The 23,285-nt window shown below is 36.0% G+C and overlaps 1 protein-coding gene across 1 annotated transcript in view; it reads left to right on the forward strand.

The window, feature by feature from the left end:
- SLC9A9 (solute carrier family 9 member A9) overlaps positions 1-23,285 on the forward strand; it is a 272,019-nt gene that overhangs the window by 160,769 nt on the left and 87,965 nt on the right. Inside the window, exon 12 of the mRNA XM_081953842.1 lies at positions 4,080-4,233. Coding sequence (XP_081809968.1) covers positions 4,080-4,233 — 154 coding nt within the window. The remainder of the gene's footprint in view (positions 1-4,079; positions 4,234-23,285) is intronic.

The raw sequence follows: 23,285 nt of genomic DNA on the forward strand, positions 1-23,285 counted from the left end.
CTCAGCTGGCCAGCGTGCGCATGCACGCTGGCCAGCTGACAGGGCAGCGCCTCGCATGCCCTGACAAATGGCTCCGCGTGCCACCTGTGGCACGCGTGCCATAGGTTCGCCATCACTGCACTAGGTAATGGCCTATTTATTTTTATTCCACTTAAAAAAATGAATCATTGAAAAATCACAATCCGTTACTTCAATATTTCAAATTTCCCACCTGTTCCTGATTACATATTGTGTTACTAAATTCAATGGAGACTAGGAAAAAAATTGCATGCAACAACATTCAGCAAGATGAAAGTTAGGTCTTAGGGTATTCAAATGTTCTTCCTCTTTCAGAGATTTAAAAAAAAACTACAACTACTGCTTTCAGCTTTTACTCTCTTCTCATACTCATATTCTTTGAGCAGTTAGCAACTTTCTTTGCATGAAGTAACAAAGCATGTGTCTGCCTTGTGACACATGGTTTTATATGGATGTAATGGGGAGTTCAAAAACTGGTAATGCTTTTCCATGAGATTGACAGGGAGAGGAAGAAAATGTCTATCTTTAAGATGTGCAATTGAGTATCAATATTTCCATTTGACTGCAGATAGTCCTTGACTTACAGCCACAACTGAGCCCAGTATTTTGGTCATAAGTCATTGTGGTCATTAAGTGGGTCACCATATGACTTGGCTCAATCTTATGGCTGTTTTATGATGGTCACAAAGTGAATAACCACAGTCATTAAATGAATCATGGGGTCATTAAATGATTCTAGCATATTCAATGGGCATTTTTTTTGCTATTTTCTGCCAGTAATGCAGTGACTTTCAAGGATGGATCATAAGTAGCTTTTTTCAAATTATTGTAGCTTTAAACAGTTGTTAAGTGACCAGTCATTAAACAATAACTATTATATCTCTCATTTAATCTAATTTAACACACTCAATGAATTTAAATACTCAGAATGGAAGACGAGGTTATGAAAAAGAGGCACCTCAAAATTTATTTATTTATTTATTAAATTTCTCTTCCCCCTTCCCACCCCATATGTTTGCTGGTTATTAAGAAGTCCATAAGAATGCTTGTTTATCATAATATAAGCATTTTAAAAAATTATTCTAGAAATCTATATTTTATTAAATGTCAACCTAATAAATTAAATTTAAAAAAATATTCATAATCTCAAGACCATAAATGAGCCTTTGAAAGCAGAACAAGTTATCCTCCAGTTGGGGAGCCTCTATCATAGCTCTTTTTTGTGAGAATAAGTGATTTGTGGTTCAAGAATCATATTCAGACCACACATTTCAGTAGATTTGGGGAGAAAGATGACTACAAAAAATGCTTACAGTCAAAATCATGTATGTGAATCTTTTGGAAAATAAAGAAAATGAAATCAAGGTGTAGTTAATGTGGAATGCCATGAATTAAATAAGTTTTAAATAATCATTAATAACTAGTGGCAGCTGAATCAAACATGGATGGATGAATGGATGGACAGATTGGTGGTTGGTTTTGAGAAAGATATAATCCATGAATGTTTGTACTACAATAAGTATTTAAAGTACACCAATATTCTTTGCTGTTTGGGTGGTAGAAGACTAAGAGACTCCTTTTTCTGGAAGTTTTAATAAATTTGTATGTTTATAACAGAATAATAGTATAAGCACCATTGGGGGCATGAAGTTCAAATTAGTGGGGATATCCATGTGGTGGCTGTTTGAAAGAGTGAGGGAGGGAGGATTTGATTACCTCTAGATAGCTGCTGCCAAGCAACTAAATGTTGATTCATTTTCTTTGATTTCCAAAAGAGCTACCGATACTTAAAATGTGTGTCAAATAACATACAATATGTAAGACATACAATAAAAACTGCTAGTTCTTAAAGCAGTTAAGACTGACAATTTTGTTCATTATTTATTCATTTCATCAAGGTACACTCTGCACAAAGTATCTGTAATCAATATATAATTAGATGGGGTCTTACTGGGGCTATTGGTCATAGCAGTGTTTATTTCTGAAAGAGTTTTCTAAACTATAATAAAATAATATGATTATATAAAAACCATGAGACAAAATTTAGCCCATTCTGAGAAGCAAGAGAAGCTAAAACATTCATCTGATGCGGAATGGAGTTGTATGGATTCTGATTCTAAAACTTGACTTAATTCTTTGTTCAAACTGTCTTCCTTTAAAAACAAATGTTCACACTAGGGGAATTTAAAATGTTTAGATAATGGTGCTTAATAAAAGGTTGGTTTTAAGCTATAATATGAAGATGCTTTTGCAAACATGTAACTAAGTTAAAGCTAAACTCCAATATATACAAAATGGAAAAAATGATGAAGATGCAGTCTGTTCCATAAATCAGCACTGATCCGTACAATAAATAAGCTAAGTGAAAATCAGCAATATAGCATACTTTACAAATGGAACTCTCATGGATACTTAATACATAAAAGAAATAACTGTATTTTACACAAGGAACAAGGCTTTTATAATGCCTACATTATTGTTCTCTGGAAAAAACATGTATGAAGCAAATTATAATTTCAATGTAACAGGCTGTCTTCTAAATTAAACTACTAATTCAAACAAGACACTGATATAACTGTATAGATATTTATGACATAAAAAGAGGGGGAGGGGAAACTTCCATCATTTTACAGAGGAAGGTAAAGCCTGTTTGTTTCTCTAACCAATAAAATGAGCTGCATCTAGAAATCCTAAAGTGAGCCTTGAATATGCAGAATTGTAAGAATTCAGAAGATAAAATAAAATCATTACATCTAAATAAAAGTCAAAGAACTATCAGAATACCTTTCCCATAGAAAGATTTAGAAATCTATTTTTGTAAACATGCCTTTTAATTTCAGGTGCATTTATTCGTCTTTATATTCACAAGAAAAGCTGTTTGTATCTTTCTTAATGGCTTAGGATAAGTACATCACAATGTTATGATCATGTTGGTGCTGAAATTGTGCCTGCAAATCTCTCTCACCAAAAGAGCAGATGGCATCATTCAGGCCTTTCGGCCATTTTTTTCCCCTGGGACATTTATAACATTTGTTTCATTTTTACTCTTTGACCAGCAGCAAACTAGATGACCTTAATTCATATTTCTGTGACATCCTTCATTTATAATCAAGCCAATATTTTCACCTGTATTTACCAACTCCAGTTAAATTTCCCCAAATTAAGCCTTCATTTCTATCTAATAATTTATTATATCGTGAGGTCACTCGATTAGATTTACTGCTTAATTTTTCTTCATGTTTATAGCAAACCTCATTTTTAATAAAATTAGCAGAGGACTTAAGTGGTGGAAGAATTGGGGTCCACTAAAGAAATAATTAAATGTGTACTATGTAATTATTAAGTACTTCTAGTACTTCTATGTTGGCACAAGCAAAATTCTATGGACAGCTTAGATGCTAGTTAAAATATTCATGGTACAAAATAAAAACACACAAAAATAAAATAATACAACCACGTAAAATAAATATGAAGATGGTAATATGAAAGCAAAGGATGGCTTTCTGAAATTATTTTAAAATTTTCAAACAAATTAACAAAGATTGAACTAGCCAGATATCCACAGAGAGGATACTCAAACATCAAGGCCACAGAGCAGCAGTGCATCCTTGCTTAATTCTGACAACCATAAAGGCTTCACAGGACAAAACATCATAAATAAGACCCAGAAATCAATTAGCAACCAAAGCAGGATTAGCAAAACTTGCTTTATATAAGCACCTGCATTTTGTACAACTTCTGTTTCTGAATATTCTTTAAGGGCAGCCCCAATCTACTTGGGATAGATTGCATAGAAATAACTAATGAGCTCCATGCTTTATCTTAGCCTTTCTCTGGATTTTTCCATCCAAGCCTTATTGTCTCACCTGTATGTTCCATTCCACATTTGGTGACTAAACCATATCTTTCTTGTGTAATTATTTCCCTTCTTAGGACATAATCTGGAATAGTCTACATTCTAAATACATGCATGCATACATACATACGAAACTTTGAGCTTCACTCAAAGTTCTTGTACAATAATTTTATGCCCTTTGTCTTTCCTTTCTTTTTTTCTGAAGGTCTACGTGGTGCAATAGCATTTGCACTAGCTATTCGGGACACAGAATCTCAGCCTAAGCAAATGATGTTTACAACTACTTTACTAATTGTCTTCTTCACAGTCTGGGTGTTGGGCGGTGGCACTACATCAATGCTTGCATGGCTTCAAATCAGGTAAGTGTCATTAGTTTATAATTTCTTCTTATGAAAATTATTTGTTCATCCAATTACTTTTTACCTCTATTCTTTTAGTAATACTCTTTCTTTGTTGGGGAAGGGGTTGTCAGATATAAAGAATAGATAGCCATGAATAGCAATAGCACTTAGACTTATATACTGCTTCACAGTGCTTTACAGCCCTCTCTAAGTGGCTTCCAGAGTCAGCATATTGCCCCCAACAATCTGGGTCCTCATTTTACCCATCTCAAAAGGATGGAAGACCGAGTCAACCTTGAGCCTGGTGAGATCTGAACTGCCAAACTGCAGCCAGCCGGCAATCAGCAGAAGTAGCCTGCAGTACTGTACTGTAAAACTGTGCCACCAAGGCTCATAATTAAAATAATAATCAAAAGGGATCTCAATGTTAGTGGTTAGAAGTTCTGAAATATTTTTAAGCATCTTTCCTGTTCTTACTTCTTATTTGAGTAGTTTATCTGGAGTGTGTATCAGGAGATGTACTTCTTATAAATTAGCCTACTGCAGCTTGGCACCCCAAGATGTGTTAGGACTAGTATAGTCTCAAATCTTTAAGCTATTTTCATCCATTCTAGTGGTAAGTGTGGTTCATTTGAAGCCTGCAAATTTGGGGAAGAGTGCTGTAAACTAATACATTTATAGTCCTAATTTTATTCAGCAGTGGTGTCTCCTGCCAACTACTTCAGAGTTGGATGACAAATAGTGTTTTTATTGCATATAATTTTCACATTGCTCATTTGATTTTCTTCTTCCTTCACACATACAACTGGAAACCTTTGCTGACAAATCACTATTATTAATTGGCTAATTTATTAATGGTAGATTGAAAATGTGCTATTTTGCATTGGGTTTAAATAGAAGTCTTTTTAAAGGCAGAACAGGGGGGTTGGGGGAATAATTATGATATTGTATAATTTATATTTAATGTAAACTGTAATTTAGCTGTATCGTTCAGAATGAGTTTTCTGATCATAAATTATTTCCTTTTATTGTTTAGCCAAAACAAATCTAGACTTTTGAAAAGAAAGATTGAGTTACAGGTGTGTGCATGTATGTGTGTGTGTCCCTTTTAAGCAAACATAATTAGTGCTATTTACCAACATTGCAGTAGTTTGATGCCTAGTAAATTTCAGCAGCAGAAAACCTTGGTTCAATTATTCTGTCAAATTAGAGCTATCCAACATTAAATGCAAAAATCCAGATGTGCACTAGATAGCAGCAAAGAGTAATTTCCAGTGCTTTCATTTGGTCATCATTTAGATTTCAATATTTGCTGTGAAAAGAGTATGCAGAACACACTGTGTACATTTGGGGAATCTGTTCCATAAGTTTTAATATATTACTAAATATTATACTGAGTAAGTCAGGAAATTTTTAACATATGCTTTCTATGGGACTTGGATTCCATCCCATCTGCTTTTATGCCAATGAGGGCTTTCTTTTAAATTCATCTTGAAAATCTCAGCTTTAGTAGCCCCCTGCTAAATAGTCTTAAATCAATCTGACAGTGGCAACATAGATAATCCTGTAAGTGTTTAAATCTGGTTCAGACATAGGTGTCTGAAGCCCAGTGGTCATATGTATCTAGCTGTCACAGACTAGATCTACCTAGGCAGCTGCCTGAAAGAGAAATAATACTTCTATTCAGAATAAGCTGGACAAGAGAAGGGAAAATATATCATTAACTAGCTTCTGCCTATTGTGTTCAAAGAAGAGAACTTTTGTTCAGGTTCTAGAGTATCACATATTCTACAAATATAATAGGACACAGATCACTGGAAAGAATAATAATATCTGTCTAAAACAAGACAAAAATTTGTAGTACCCTTGTTGTTTTCCCTCTTCTTTTATGATATTTTTGCTACAAAGATTATAATATCTCTTTTCTGCTACATTAATGTTTCTACCCTGTTTCCCTGAAAATAAGACCTCCCTGGATAATAAGCCTAATCGGGCTTTTGAGCGCATGCACTAAAATAAGCCCTCCTCCAAAAATAAACCCTCCCTAAAAATATTGCAACACAGCAGCAGCCATGAGGTGACCACGCTTGCCACCTCCTGCACCTCAAAAATAATAAGACCTCCCTGAAAATAAGGCCAAGCACCTATTTCAGGGGGTCAAAAGAAAAATAATACCCTGTCTTATTTTTGGGAAATACGGTAGATTACAAAATAATTATCAATACTGAATCAGCCTATTAGAAAGTAAACCAACATTCAGAACAATGAGAAATATTGCCCATTCCTCAGAGTGTTTCAACATTTCTAAAGGCCTCACTGACCATAGGGACATAGTAAAAAGTTGATTTCTTCCATCATCCCTTTGACAAGCCTCCCCTTCAAAAAGTTACTGATATCAAGAGTTTTCAAGAATGTAAAAGTAGGCTTTAGAGAACAGGTAATAGGAATGAGGAGTTGACATGAGTTTCTGTCAACTTTAGATCATGGAAAACAAAGGATCCTATGATTCCTGAGAAGCAGTTCCTGAAGCAATAGGCATATTCTATTAAGGAAATTAATTAACCAATTAATCTAGAATTTGACTATATTGATAATCCTTGATTTATGACCCCAATTGAGCCCAAAATTTATGTTTCTAAGAGAGACATTTGTTAAATGAGCTTTGTCCTATTATATGACCTTTCTTGCCTCATTTGTTAATTGAATCACTAAAGGTGTTAAGTTAGTAAGTAGTTAAATGAATCTGGTTTCTCCATTGATTTTGCTTGCTAGAAACTCACAAAAGGTGGTCACATGACCCTGGGAATTGTAATGATCATAAATAAAGGCCAATTGCCAAGGGTCCAAATCTTGATCATTGGTGGGAATACCGCAACTGTCATAAGTGTGAAAAACAGTCATAAGGCACTTTTTTCAGTGTCATTGTAACTTTGAATGGTCACTAAACAAACTGCTGAAAGTCAAGGACTACCTGTAAAATTGTCAGAGTTTCAACTCTAGAAGAGTTGGGAAATAATTATGATGACAGCTTATGAAAAGAAAATAAGCAAATCTTTGAAACTCAACCCATTCATGTTTCCTTCTGTTTCTGATATTATTAAACTGTTGCTGCACAAATCTAGCAGTACTGCAGTGATGATAAATGGGAATACCAATCACCAACAAATCTCCTGTTTGTGTGGGAGGGAGATGGAGAAAGATAATAACATTGAGATAGTAGAAATTACAATTTCTCTGAGTTTTGTTTATTTCCGATAACAAGAATTTAATCTGGTAGCAAGAATTTAATCAAAACTTTAGTAATAGCTTGAAACTTTATTGGGATTTTGCATAAACTCCATAGACATACTATCATCATTTTCATCTTGGTTTGCAGATAGAACAGATTGTAAAAGTGATACGTTCTCTTGACTTTCATATTCATAGGTTTGAGCAGATATGTTGTGTAGTAAAATCTGACATTGTGAGCAGCCTGGGTTTCACATTTGCATAGCAAATATTCCAAATGAAGTTGGCTGCTGAGCATAGTGAATAAAGCTTAGTCATACACTGTAACTGCATAGCTTTTTAATAGGAAAAACACAGAAGCACAGTTTCATCTGCTTGGAGAAGATTTTTTTTAATGTGAAATCCATGCTTATTTTCTATATCTGGCAGGTTAGCAGTAGGAAACTAGTATGCACAGAGGTTCAACAACAGAAATCCTTCTTTAACAATGTGATCCTTCTCTGATTCAGAATTAGAGACTGGATGAATTCAAAATCCCATTGACTTAACAGAGAAAAATAGATGGCTATGCAGAGAAAAAATAAACTGGTATTCGAGAGACAATGGCTAATAAGGGGGATGGCCAAAACTGAAGAAAGTCTTCTGCAGCCTGGTGCCTCTCTGATATGTTGAAGTCTTGTAATCCTTCAGATAGCTAGAGAAAATCTGGAACCTGTAGAAAAACATTTTGGGGATTAACATAAATTGGAGCTATGAAAATTGTGAAATGACATGATTTCAAGACACACACAAACATCACTTTTCATTCTGTCCATAAAGTTGTGTTTATAACTGATTTACATAGAGTGCTAGATTTGCCGAGTATGCGCACTAGTTTCTAGGATGCGTGCACTGCCTATTTTTGCTGGCTAATGGCTCCCAGTGACCAGGGAGGAGATTGGGAGTTGGGTCCAGCTGGTGGTCAGTGCCTCTTTGCCTGAAGGAGAGGTTTCAGAAACTTTTCAAGATTTTATGGTCCATCCACTCCATAAGATTCCAGAGTGTCATCCTATTTCCAATCTTCTGTTCTTGGGGGAAGATTTTTGAGAAATTGGTGAAGCTAAAATTACAAAAGCTCTGAGAGATTCAGATTCCTGGACCCATAACAGTTTGGACTGAGGCATGGACATGGGAAGGAAGTAATATTGCCCAGTATCATTAATAGTTTGTTGTGTGGGATGGATAGTGGGACTATAGAGATCCTTGTTCTGCTGAAAGTCAAGATACCATCAAACACATTATCCTTTTGAATTACCTGTAAGGGTTGAAGATATTGTGGTGATTCTGCAGCCATCTGACTTGATGGATCCAATTTGTGGTTGAATTAGAAACTTGGCCCACAGTCCCTCCATTATTGCATGTGGAGATGCAATAATCGCTGAGATTATTCTCTAATCTTGCTTAATTTTTGCATTAATTGAATAGGTAATGTCATATGTCATTTTAAGGTTAGGCATTGTCACTATGTAAATGATATCAGCTATCTATTACTACTCAAATTGAATAGGACAGGGGTGTCAAACTTGCGGTGTCACATGATATATTGTGACTTTTTCTCCATTTTCTAAACTGGGCATGGGCATGGCCAGTGCGTGATGCATCCGACCCATGGGCTGCAAGTTTGGCAGCCCTGGAATAGGACAAATTGAGTGGATTTGGTATTGCCCATTGAATCTTATATTGCAACTTAAAAACAATTGTTAGTAATACAATAAAATTGTTAATAGGGACACATCCTGTGCAAAGTTCTAAAACTGAAGTCCAAAGAAAGAGGCTTTGCTTAAGAAAACAATTCTTAATTAACATAATGTGCCTGAATACCAAGAGTTGTACTTCGTATATAGCATGTTATGAATTCTCTATCAAAAGTAGATGAATAGTGTTACTAAAGGAAGAAAAAAGAAAACAAGTGTAAAAAAACATTGTGTTCTTAACCACTTTTCCATCAAAAGGGGAGGATGGAATTAGAATTTCCTATATAACTTATTTTTTTAATTATATGCTATCAAATCAGTGTCATTTCTTAGTGATTCTTATTGTTAAAATATATCTGTAAACTCCAGATAAATCTAGCTATTCTATAGTATATTTAAGAACTTAAGACGTTTAAGAGTGTAACCAATGAAGAATGTGCTTGAATTATTGCTTTGTAATTCAACTATTTCTTACCGCTGATTCTACATTTGGTTCAAACTTTGTTTGCTTGCTTACAATCATGTCAGACTGTTACAATAAAACAGTAGCTGAAAATAACTGCATTGAAAGTATAATAAAGAAGCTTAGATAAACAGCATGCTGACAAAATCTGGATTGGTGTAAAGAATAAACATAAAATGTCAGCGCCCACATACTATGTATGAGAATTGTGTTCCTCGGATATTTTGATTGCTTTTTCTTATCTTCAATGTCAGCCAAGTTCATAGCAATTTGGAAATACAGCTCAAGTGTCCATCATTCTTATCAGATTTACCACAGTTTCATTGGATTCAGCCTATGAGTCTTTTCATTCATAGATAGATAGATAATTATACAAAGATTTAGCACCAACAAAATCTCACAGCATCAAGCAACATGCTTACAAACAGAAAAACAGCACATAAGTCTTCTGCAAATAGTTTCAATAAATACATTTATATGTATTTCATAGTGGATTTTCTTAGCAGATGCTCATCTTTTACTATATTGTCACAAAGAATTTTTGCTTTTCAAACTGGAGATTTCTCCTGTAACTTACAACTGTAGCTTTTTCATAATGAACTTAGAAAAACATATGAAGTACCTTATTCACCTTATCCCCCCCAACGCCTTTTGTGGGAAGGACCTTGGGAGTCAGGATGAAGAGATGCTACGTAGGAAACAGATAAGAGAGGATCAGTGGTGGGTTTCCATTTTTTTTACTACCAGTTTGCTCAGGCACGCGTGGAGCCTCCCGCCTCCACTACTGCTGGTTCGCCCAATCCGGGCTGAAACGGGAACAACCCTCCTCTTGAGAAGATGTATCCCCCAGATGGATAGTGGAAAGAGCAAGAGGCTAAGAAAGGACCTGTCCAGGTTTCTCAGGCTATAAAGAAGATTGCAGGAGAGCTGTGCTTACAACTTGCAAGCCTCTATTAAGGTAGCCTTACAATAAGCATAATTAGCTCATTTAATCATGTTTCCTGTCTGGTCTGCCTAGGAAGAATAACACCACCCCACAAAAATCTAATAAAAATCCATACAAGAAATTCTTCTCCAAATTCTAAATATATAAATGTCAATAAAATGTCCTTGTTTTCTTATGATCAACAGTAGAATGTACCTAAATTAAAACATCTTTTTTGTTATCATGGTAATAGGGAGCAACATATATTTGTCATAATTTTGTATGACACATTATATTTACAAATTCATGCCCAAAATCTCAATTAGTTTTGCAGTTAGTATGCGGAATCTACAACTAATCAATATTTTAAGTTAATGATAAAGGCCTATTATCCATTTAATCAAAAATGAATGTTGGATTGAATTTAAAACTGATTTTTCCTAGCAAGATATATTTAATTTTCTTTTCATTGGTTGCTTCTCCGTGAATAAAGTTATGCTATCATCTGCTGGTAAGAAGTCCAATAGAACCAAAGCACATACACTTACACTCATATATGTAGATCCTGTTGATGTCATCTTAATACAGTTTCTGTCTTATAATTGCATAGATTCAGAACTGCGATCTTACCAGTGCTAAGCCACATCAATATTTAGGTGTTTTTTTTTTAGCATCATCTCTCCAGGTCAGTGTTTGTTAACCTTGATAACTTTATAATGTGTGGATATCAACTCTCAGAATTCACCTGCCAGTTAATGGTGGTGGAAATCTGAAACTAAACTCCACACATCTTAAAAGGTGGAAGAACAGTGGTATGGCTCCTAAAAGCATTCAGAGACCTCATAAAAGCATTCTCATCCAGTGTTCACTTACCATGTTCACATTTCAGTGATTATGCAGTGAGAGATTAAACTGCCAGCACATTGTGCAATGGAAACTGTTATATTTTAAGTGCCATTATTTCAGTATATTTCCCATATTTCCCAGACACACTTTCTCCTTTTATTCTTACCCAGTCACATTCAACAAGATTTTCATTCTCCTGTTTTTGGGCAGGTATAAACTGTATTTTAGTCTTTCCATATTTGAACGTATGTTGAAACATTTGAGATTGCAAGTGATACTCCCTAGTAGCTTCACCGCTGCAGGTTGCTACTTGAATAATACTACTACCATAGAAACACCATGAATTTGACAATAGGGAAAGATATGACCTGTGCTACTACTTTGTGTACTAATGTTGAGTGGCACTTTTAAGTCCTTTATATTCCTTTATTATGGTTCTTATATAGCAAAGCATTTTCTATATCTTCTGGCTACTACCTCGTAATCATTCCAGTTATTGTAGCCCAGAAAAGTCTTTAGAGAATGTTTTCAGATATAATATTGTCCTCTAACAAAGTCTTCATATGGAGGCATATATACATTTTCTCAATCAAAGCTACTATATAATAGGATTCTTTTTGGGTCCATAGAATCTTTTTGAATGCTGATAGTTGAAACAAATTGATCTGACATTACAGAATTCAGTATAATTGAATCACTTTGTGTCCTAAATCAGAAGATACTAAAAAAATAACTGCAATGCTTTCAGGAACATCATTTTGGATACATTTATTGGCAGACATGAGTGTTTTCTTTGATGGATCAGATACAGTTAATGGTTTTTAAAGTTATAAAATACTATAAGTTGGAAAAAGCCACTGAGAATATGTTCAAAGGTATCACTAATATCTTGCATATTACTCCTAAACTGCTCCATTTTTAACTGTTAGTTATGGAGTCAATATGGCAACACTGCTTCCACTGAATCTACCAAGTACTAACTACCATTGCCTATTATATGCAGCATAAAATTTCTCATACATTGATTTTAATTTATAAAATTTAGGCATCTCCCATTTCACTATCCAAGTGATTTTGAGAGGTTTACAAATGATAAATAACACTAATATACACCAGGCAATATCTGAACTTAAAGCAAATAAAAGACAGGAAAACATTTCATACTTTCAATACAGATATGAATTATTCTCAAATGCAGTAATATTTAGAGTAAAGGTTAACTATACATTTTCTTAGCCAACAAGAATTCAGTACTGGGTGTACAGATAGGTGTTGTGGCCCAGCAGGAGCCGTTGGAGCTACCACCAGACTCTGAGAGTGAGGGTCCCTATGAGTCGGCTCTGGAGAATGAGGAGGACCTTGGGCAGGGTTCTGACTCTGAGCAGGGATCGGAGAGTCTGGTCGGCCACCAGGAGGCGCCTGAGGCATGGAGCAGTGGTGAGAGCCAAAGGAGGGGGACTCCTGATGCCATGCCTTGGAGCAGTGGGGAGAAGTCACGGGACAGTGACTCAGAGATCAGCAGGGAGTTCTTGGATCCTCGTTACTGCCGCGCCCACAGACGCAGGGAGCAAGGGCGCAGTTATCAGCGGTAAGGGCTCTCAGCTTCTGATAAGTAGACTCCCCCTCAGGCTATAAAAGGATTGACTGAGCATACGCCCTTTGCAGTAGTCAACAAAGGAATTCTTCAAGAAGTTCGGTCTTGGAAACGTAGCATGCTGGATAGCTGCTTTCGTGTCTCGTGTCTGTGAGCCTTGTCGTGGTGGTTTACTGCCAAGGATCTCTCTGTCTGTCTGTGCAATAAACCCTGTTAAAGTAGTATTGTTCCGGAGCATGTTCTGTGTGGGCGAGGAAAGAAAGGGGGTCAGAACAGATAGGCTATACAGCAAAATAGAGTAGCTATATAATGCATTTTCACAGAGGACTTCATGCTGTGATTTGGCAGGTTTTAATGCGTGAATATTCACACACATACCCACAACTTGTGAGGTTCCTAGCATAAAGATGATTTTATCCTGCCATACATGGTTTGTTATAAAAAACACATGAACACAATAGTCATGTTGGCAGCATTTGGCTAATATTATTCCTTTAACAGTTTGTGGTACTTAATTTGATAAGAGATTTACCAGGCAATTCTAAATAGAGACACTGTGAGATGCAACAGGGCAGATATCCCGCGATTCTCTAGTATCTGAGAAATATAAAGGCAACATTCATAAATACATTACTAAGTCATAATGTGCTGTGCTTGTTTGCCGTTTAGAATGATTTGTGAATCTAGCCAATTTGAGTCAGTCTTGGTTTATAGCTTAATGAGTTGCATGAATTAAGCAAATTTGAACTAGTTAGTTAAACAAACTATATATTACCATCTCCTTCTTCAGTTTTAACATTATGTAGATGTTTATACAGCTGTAATAAAATAAAAAGTGTGAATAACTCATTAATAAAGGAGAGTATTTGTACTTCAGAGTTGAAATGAGCAATTCAGATTCAGACTCATCCTCTCTACACCTCTTGCATCATTGAGTAGTCAACTATACCTTCTCTCCAAAATTTCTGCCCTGTGTGAAGCAACTCCCAGAGGGTTTCTTCCCTTGTTTCTGTTGTTGCATGCAACGGGGAATGCACTAAAAAAATGAGAACAAAGATAAATAAGATGCTAGGCAAGCATTCCAGATCCTGGTTTTTCCAGACAGATCAGAATCTGTTTTTCCAGAAAAGAATTATATATTTGATATCAATAACATTAAATTAGGAGTATGGAAAACCATACCTCACAATCTACAAACATCATAAGGCTTATGTGCTTATGAACAGATGACCAACATAAAATACAGTACAAATTCAGGCAGCTCTGCCTTACACTGAAAATATATATATTTAAAAACTGTGTGAAGTAGATTCTCTTTCCCTTCTCCTTATGACCTGAATAATAATATTGGTTTCATTAATCGTGGTCCATATAAAAATGTCTGTCTATTCAGAAAGACCATGTTTTCATAACCCACTTAGCACATAGTCTTGCAGTTTCACAAAGGTAGATAATAGATGCCTTTGTAACTGCATATTTAAATGTTAATATTGTACTTTAAATTCATCATATCCCTCTTAATAGAGATTACTTGATATAAGCCTTAACTGAACTGCTTAGAGTAATTCAAGCTTTGAAGCCCATCAGTGTTTTATATTCATTCTGTACTAAGATTGCAGGGATTCAAAGAAGCTTTTTTGCTAAATTGAAAAGCAGTGGAAGAATCTACTGCCACGACATCATATCTACTCGTGTTATTATTCCTTTAATGGAGTAGTTTCAAACAATCACATTCTCAATATTTCAGAAAACCCCAGTCAGGAGCAGTTATTTTCAAAGTGTTCCCCTAGTGTTGAAGAAAATTCATATGTGTCCTTGCAGCTTATTAACTGTTTTTTTTTATTTATTCAGTATATACATAATATTTATACACACATGTAAGGTAGCCACTATATTCTGAGCCACTTGTAACTCTCTGATCATCTTGAGGTTTAACATGGCACTCTACAATGAGGGAATATTGGGGTATCACTGAGACTACCTTGTTTAAGTCCAGAGAGAGTAGCAATTGATTCATGGTGTCATTTGACCTGTTTGGCTCATGTCACATCTCCTTGTTGATGTCACTCCTAGCCCCTGGTTATCATATCTTGCTTTTAGCCTAACAGCTGGCTATAGTTTGGCATTCCAAGATATGTGTTATCATAAGTGTTGCATACAAAACTGTGATCTAGTTTATTCTTCTCCTTTAAAAGGAAAACAAAGCATCAAGCAACATTATTTAGAATGGGCTAAAATTGATCAATAAGACATTGGTTTATTTTTAAAAATCGAAACCCTTGCTCTTCTCCCTGCAAAAAGGAGGAGTCAAAATGGCTCCCCTCCGTTCTCATTTTTGTACTTATAAATGAAGTCTGCCTTTTGAAACTACCTTTGGGGGAAAAATGATAATCTCTGGCATCTTTTAATACCTCCCCTGAGGGTGCTCTGGACCTCTTCTGTTACGTGGACTTTCTGGATTTTGATTATTTGATTTTTGTCTTTCTGGTGTACCTCTGTGTCTTGGAACAGTGAAGGAGAATTAACTTTTTACTTTCGGATTTGCTTGCCACCTTGGGATATGGACCTGGTTTATAGAATTAACTCAGCATATGCTAGAACTAATAATGTTCCAAGAGAGGTACATGTTAAATTTCTTAGGAGGACCACGAGGGATGAGGTGCTAGGGGCCCAAAGGGAGGGACCTTTAAAATATCAAGATAAAGAAATTACTATTCTTAAGCAAATTCCGAAAAAGATAAGAGAAAGAAGGAGGAAATATTCTTCCTTATCAAAGAAACTATACAATAGATGAAATTGGTTTAGATAGTTATTGCCAGAGGGAATGTTGATTTTCTGGGAGGGAAGCAGAATCAGAATTAAGACAGTGGATGAGGCTGACACCTTTATTAAAAAATATTTTTCTCTCCTAGAGGACGAAGACAGCGGAGGTCGGGGGAAAGGCAGCAATGTACAAGACATGGGGAAGGGGGCTATGGCTCCACCTGGGGACAGGGAGGAGGGAGCAATATCGAAAAGGCTCAGGTCACAAAAATAAATGCATTTGAAATATTATTGTAATTGTTGATATACTAGAAAGTGACAAAGAAGGAGATGATTGAACACATGGTTGATACAAAGTAAGAATTCTGTTTATACTTATCTTTTGTATGTTATTTTTAAACTTGTAAAATTGTGAGATTTGGAGGGATTTCTACTACTAGCATGGGAGCTACCAAAATTTTCTCTTTTTTAAAAAATACGTTTTATTGGTTTTTACAAACTTTTTCAGGGAAAAGGGGTTAGAAAGGGTATAAAAAATTTTGACAGCTACATCGTGCGGGGGAGAGCAGTCCCCCCAAGTCTCGCAACTTTTACAGACAAGAATAGAAAAACATCAACATTTGAATAGATATTAGCAGTTTTAAGTTTAACACTAAGTCATCAATATATTTCAATCATTTTTTTGTATCACTTCCGTAAAGGTACATTATAACAACAATTGCAATAATGTTTCAAATCACTTTTGTGACCTGAGTCTTCTAGTTGTTGCATCCTCTCCCCCCCCCCCGTCTACTGGCAGAGCCTCAGCCCCTCCCTCCCTCATCTCTTGTGTACCATCCCCCATTTCATCTAGGAGAGCATTATGTTTTTTAGTGAAAGCCTCCGCCTCCACAACTGTGTTAATTCTAATTCTGCTGCCCTCCCAGAAAATCAACATGCCTTCTGGTAATAACCACCTAAACCAGACCCCTTTATTATATATATATTTTTGCTAAAGAGGAATACTTCTTCCTCTTATCTCTTACTTTCTTTGGAATCTGTTTAAGAATGGTTATTTCTTTATCTTTATATTTTAGTGGTCCTCCCCTTTGAGCTCCTAGAACCTCATCTTTTGTAGTCTTTCTAAGAAATTTAACATGAACTTCCCTCGGAACATTGTGTGTTCTTGCATATGCTGAATTAATCCTATAAATCAAGTCAATATCCCACCACAGTTGTTGTTTATCTCTATTAATGTATTCTGCTAGTATTGTGGTCATAATCTCCTTAAGATCTTCATTCTCAACTTCTGGCAAATTTTGGAACCTAAGGAAAAAAGACATCCTTTCAAATTCCATTTTTATCATGTGGTTTTCAAATTCTACATTCCCCCTTTGGATTGTCTTAACCTCGTCCTTCAACCCAACCACACCCTCCTCCAGTACACCTATTCTCTGTTCATTTCGTGTGGCTTGTTGTTGCGTTTCTCTGAGCTGATCATTTAGGTCTTTCAGTTGTTTTTTCATTTCGTCCTATCCTTTAAGATAGATTGAAGCATCTGGTGAATAGAGGAGTCCTTTGTACTCTCTTCGGGGGCTTTAGGTTGTAGAAATGACCCCAGTTGTGACAGCTGAGTAATCGGACTAGACGTAGAAGATGTCGGGGCGGATGAGGCCTTGCCAGGCGGTAATTTTTTTGGACCCATCGTGAAGCTCAGAGATAGTTATTAATCTGTGCAAAGAAATGGTGTCTGTGGGAAAGCACAGCCGGTAGAGATCACAAGGCAGGCAAATCTGAGAGAGAATAAATCTTCTAATACAGCACCAGATCAAATAGATGAATCAAAATATTCCAAATCCAAGGGAAAAACATATTTAGAGATGCTCCTGGAGATCTCTGGAGTGGAGACTAGTTCAGAGCCATAAAATCTTCCAAAGGAGAAATCTCATTCATAAAGACAAAGAAGAAGGAGGAAGTTGGCCATCTTGGCTCAGCCTTTACAGGTGGTCAGGAAACAACAAGTCCAAAGTTCCCATAGATAGTTTAAGGAAGAGTCAGTTCAACCATCCTTTCTCTCGCAATTGTGGTCAAAAATTTATTCTTCCATTGTTTAGAGGAAGTGAAAGTAAGTTTTTTAACTCTCTCTCTCTCTCCTATGAGAGGGAGAGATTTTGCAAGTGCCGCTTTTCCGAGAAGGATGGAAATTTTTTCCCCCCCTCCAATCTTAACTCTTCCAAAGGTTGAAACAAAGTTCCAAGAAAACTGCAGTTCATTAATTGAATAAAACAGTAAAAGACTTGGGGAGACTTCCCACCTCACTGCACTTCAGCTGTATCCTTCTAATTAATCATTTCCTTCCAGGCTCCGCTCGGCGAAGATGCATGGCAGCATGCAGTGCCGCCGCGCACCTCCCACGCTCCCTGGCTCCTGGGGCAAAGCTGGAGACCCCCCCGCAGCCGCCGCCATTCCAGGGGGTCCCAGCAAGCCACCCCTATGGCAGGACGCCCCTCCAAGGCACCCTGTGCTCCCCCCAAGCTTATGGGGAGCCCACTGAAAGAGCGAGCAGCGGACGCGCACTTCCGCCGCCTTCGGGGACCGGAAGTCGCCTCCGCTACCAAAATTTTCTATGCACCTTTTTACCTTTTCCCCATAAATGTTTTAAAACCAATAAAATTCTTATAATAAAAAAAAGACATTGGTTTCAAAATTCCTGTTAGTGCCCCCAGTTGTTTATCTTGTTTGCACATTTTCATTTGTCATTATGAAGGAATGTTATCTTAAGAAAGAAAAATGCAATTAAATGAGAAGAGATTTTCTTGTAACTTAGTTCCACTCTCAATTTCATAATTCCGCTCAGCTAATATCATTCTTCCATAGAGAAATGAAAAAAAATAATTTCTTCAGAGTGACACATACATTGATTTGCTATTGAAAAAGGAACTACTATTCTGGCTCTGTATGGTCATAATTTTCACCAAGTATCACTTACAGCAATGTCATTTTGACTAAGTTCAATGTTTATTTAAAAACTGTTAACTGAGATTCTTATGTTATGAGCTTTGGCAGCACAAGTCACAGTAATACACTGATTAATTTTTCATTAAAATAAAATCCTGTTGAAGTAGTTCAAACATTGTTCATACAAGTGAATGATGTGCAAGTTCATAAGCAAAGAAATTTGGATGGGAATTGAGATTAATAGGAACTACACATGAGGTTCTTTTAAACATGCTTATTTGCACTTATATAAATTTGCAGATGAACTTTTCATTTCTGCTCTTTTCATCTTTCAGGTTATTCAGCCATTTTCTTTCACCACTGCATATCTCTGACACTCCTAAAAGCAAGTTGAGAAACATGTTCCATTAAACTTTATTTTTATCTAGCAAGATAATATTAAGTTTAGTTAATATAACTCTCCCTCCCCTCTTGCCCACTCTTTTGATGATTCAAAAATCCTGCAAAGATTATAATTAAATGTAATGTGCCTAATAATTAACACATTTGTTCTCCGTATACTTTTAATCAAGACTGGACATGTGAATAGCTTGTTCCAGTTTTTTTAGGAAAACTATGCCAGTCCCGTTTCTCTCCCCCCGCCCCCTTTATGGTCTGAGCAGAGATACAGTAAAAATAATAAGTGGGTGGGTGACTCGCCTATATCGTATTTTATGTATTTCTCACAGTTTGGCCATGCATTTTGTTCTGTAGTGATTGTTCAAAGACAATTTCACTAATTAACTTTGGAATTAGTGCCTGGACAATGTACCCTTGCCATAGCTTTCTTGTTCTCTATTAATGGCAGGCTGTTTTTCCCTTCCATAAGCTATGTGCATGAATGAAATAATAAATATTAAAACTTTACATTTTTTCTTCAATTTTCAGTCTCTGATGTTGCTGCTCATGATCATATCAATTTTCCACGGTAATGCCCATTTTACCAGTTTCCTTATAGTTACATATTTAGGTTATATTCAATACAATACAATACAATAGTAGAGTTGGAAGGGACCTTGGAGGTCTTCTAGTCCAACCCCCTGCCTAGGCAGGAAACCCTATACTGTTTCAGACAAATAGCTATCCAACATCTTCTTAAAGACTTCCAGTGTTGGGGCATTCTCAACTTCTGGAGGCAAGCTGTTCCACTGATTAATTGTTCTAACTGTCAGGAAGTTTCTCCTCAGTTCTAAGTTGCTTCTCTCCTTGATTAGTTTCCACCCATTGCTTCCTGTTCTGCCCTCAGGTGCCTTGGAGAATAGTTTGACTCCCTCTTCTTTGTGGCAACCCCTGAGATATTGGAACACTGCTATCATGTCTCCCCTAGTCCTCCCCTCCCCTATTCATCTATACTCACTTTATGCTAAACTTGGTAATCTTATATAAAAGAGAAGAAACAGTCAAAACGGTAGAGATATGATCACAGTTTATGTATACTATACAATATAGCAGGCAGTTCAGTAAAACTACAGTAGCGGAGACAGGAAACAGTAAGTAGATTATTTAAAACAATTGTTTCAGAATGAATCTTAAGAGTGTAGCGTTTGGCCTAACCTGCTGGGTTTTTTTTTCTTTTTTACATATATTATGATTAAATGGTCAATTTGATTATCAAATGGAGATCCCCTGACCTGGAATATTGTTTATTTAATGTAGTATTCTTGTTGAATAGGGATGGGAAATCATATAGCTATTTGTAGACCTGTTATGTAAAGGGGAGAAGAATTTATTAGGGGTTTTTTTTTTCTTCACAGCATCCTGCCAGGGTGGATTCTTTATGTATAATGTCAAAATGAATTGATATTTGGGGCATTTTTTCCCCTTTTCTATACATTTTTTTCTTTGTCTTTTGTTGTTCTTAGTATCTTAGTATGAATGTATGTTTTTTTTTGTTTTGCATTTTATTTTTGTTGATAAAACAAAATAAATATTATATATTAAGAATAAGTCTTAAGGGTTTCTTTCTATTGTTGACTGAAATCAAATGCTATTGTTGAAATGACAGAGTACTCAATAGACAAAGAAAAGGATCTTTTAAAAGAAATATTCATTGAAATTATAATTCAAATCTCCCATGATCCAGTAGAGGTTGATCACAAATTGGCTGAGATAAAACAACATGAACCAGAATTCTGAAGTAGTCTGTAATTGAACAGCAAACTGATAATCTGTTTGAGCAGCAGTTTTCGGGCTCCAGACTACATATTTTAAAGATCCTATCATGGATTCTTAATGGTACCAATGTGAGAATTTCAGTGCATTGGCTCCTTCATCAGTCATCATATGCTTTTTAACAGGACCATTTTAATAGTTCAGAGGAAGGCTAACAATGAGGTGCCTAGCACCCTTGTAGGGACTGAGAGCCACTCAGGAGAAACACAGCTTTCTTTGCTACTGTGTCTTAAAATGAAAATTGGAACAAAAAATTGCTATATCTGAATCAATCTCCAAAGTCAAACAGAATAAATGCCCTATCCCTCTAATTCCCCTTTTTGACTACCACCTTAAACTATTCTCTTCGGTACATGCCTGATTGATTAACTTCTTATATAAAGAGTAAAAGGCAGGCTGAATTGCTATAGTAGTTCATTTGCTTGTGAATTAGTGGGCAATGGAAAATCTATTCTACTTGTTATGCTAAAGTGAGCATTTGGTTGGTGGTTATTATGCTGTGTGATTGATGTAATAAGTCATTCCATCAAAATTAATTTCCTAGGCATATCAGAAAAGTCATAATTATTTATGGACTGTGATCTTGGACAGCTTAAAAACTGGTATTTTTACTTCATGCTCAAAGTTGTTCACGTGCATAATAAAATCAGAAATATATAGCCCCAGCATATATGTTTAGGATTTTCATGAAATACTATGTATACCACATTAACACGCTAGCAAATATTACACTTACAATTTCCTTTTCATAAATAATAGCATAAATAAAAAATAAAACATAAATAATTAAAAAAGCATCCACATTCAGTTAACAAGCTTTGGACTGACAAAACCAAATAAATAAAAAGAAATTTAGCAGAATATTTGTTTATTTTATTTATAAACCTTGGTGAGTCCCTTGGTGCTCATTGTTAATTGGTTCCAGGAAGCACAATGAGTATCAAGAACGATGAGCACCAAACACTTTTTTCCCATAAGGAATAATGTTGTGAGTCACAAGGCAACTTCTAACTTGTGTGTTGAGTACCAAACAAACAATGAATACTTGGACAATTTTTTTGTGCCAAACGTGTTGGCTTCCAAATGTCAAAGCAGTTGAGAACCAAGTTGTCCCCCCCCCCTGCAGATCAAGCTACTTAATCTCCCGTCTCCTTCACAGAGGGGTCTTGGCAGAATATACATTAGAGGTTCTTCTCAATTTATGAACATTCATTCAACGACTGTTCAAAGGTACAATGGCACTGACAAAAGGAACTTACAACTGGTCCTCACATTTATGACTGTTGCAGTATAATATGATCAAAGTTTGGGCACTTGGCAATTGACATGTATTTTACAACAAGATCCAACCATTTGCAACCTTCTCAGGGGAGGTCTGATAAACAAAGTCGATGGAGGATGCCAGATTTGCTTAATAACTCTGTGATTTGCTTAATGTCCATGGCAAAAAAAGTTGTAAAATTGGACTTGACACATTTAATTGCATCACTTAGTAATGGATGTTCTGGTACCAATTACGGTCATACATAGGGGACTATCTGTATTATAAATTTGTCACAGTATAAAATAGTTAAAGTCAGCATTTATCAGATCAGCAGAACTACTATTGTAGTCACCTGTTTGTTCTCTTCCTGCTTTGATTGGAGACAGGCACAGCATTTTCTGCTGCTTAATCTACTCTTATTCCTTTTTCAACTGCACCATTTTTCTAACTCCATCACTTTGCCCTCCTAGAGAAGCTATGGGCTAAAGGAACTAGATGCTGTGGAGACTCCTATTTGCTATGTCTTCCAAGCTTTTTTTGCATATGGCTTTTATAACCATAGTTTTCTCCAGGTGTTCATAATGGAATAATTAACATGTTTAAATAAAGCATTTCTTACAAGCAATTTCACCAATACCTTTTAAATACTGTGAAAGTGTTACGTGCTTATGAAAATCCTTTGGGATTCCTGTGTTTTCACATTATGGCATTTATAAGAATTTGTGTTACCTTCAAATCTATCCCCCTGCTAAGCCTATGACTTAGACATGGTAGTGAGCATTGCTAAGTCCTATGGCACTTACCAGGGAGTAAGATTTATTGAATTCAATGGGAAGGTATTGGGTTGTACAATAATGCCCTTTATAAATGATTGGATTATTAACTAAGCATACTGTATATGCATGGGTGGAGAAACTCCGGTTAAAAAAAAAACAAAAATTGTGCAGTGCTAAGCACAATAAATGCCAAATTGAATACTTTAAAAGTTATGTTATTGAGCCTATAAAACTATTCTATAATTGACCGAATATAAAAAGGTTAATTAAGACAGCTCCTTAATAGCATACCTTTTAAAAACGGGCCTCTGTGGTGTAGGATGGATGAGA

The sequence above is a fragment of the Natrix helvetica genome (genome assembly GCF_964273705.1).
Source record: "Natrix helvetica genome assembly, chromosome: 5".
NCBI classification, from domain to species: Eukaryota; Metazoa; Chordata; class Lepidosauria; order Squamata; family Natricidae; genus Natrix; species Natrix helvetica.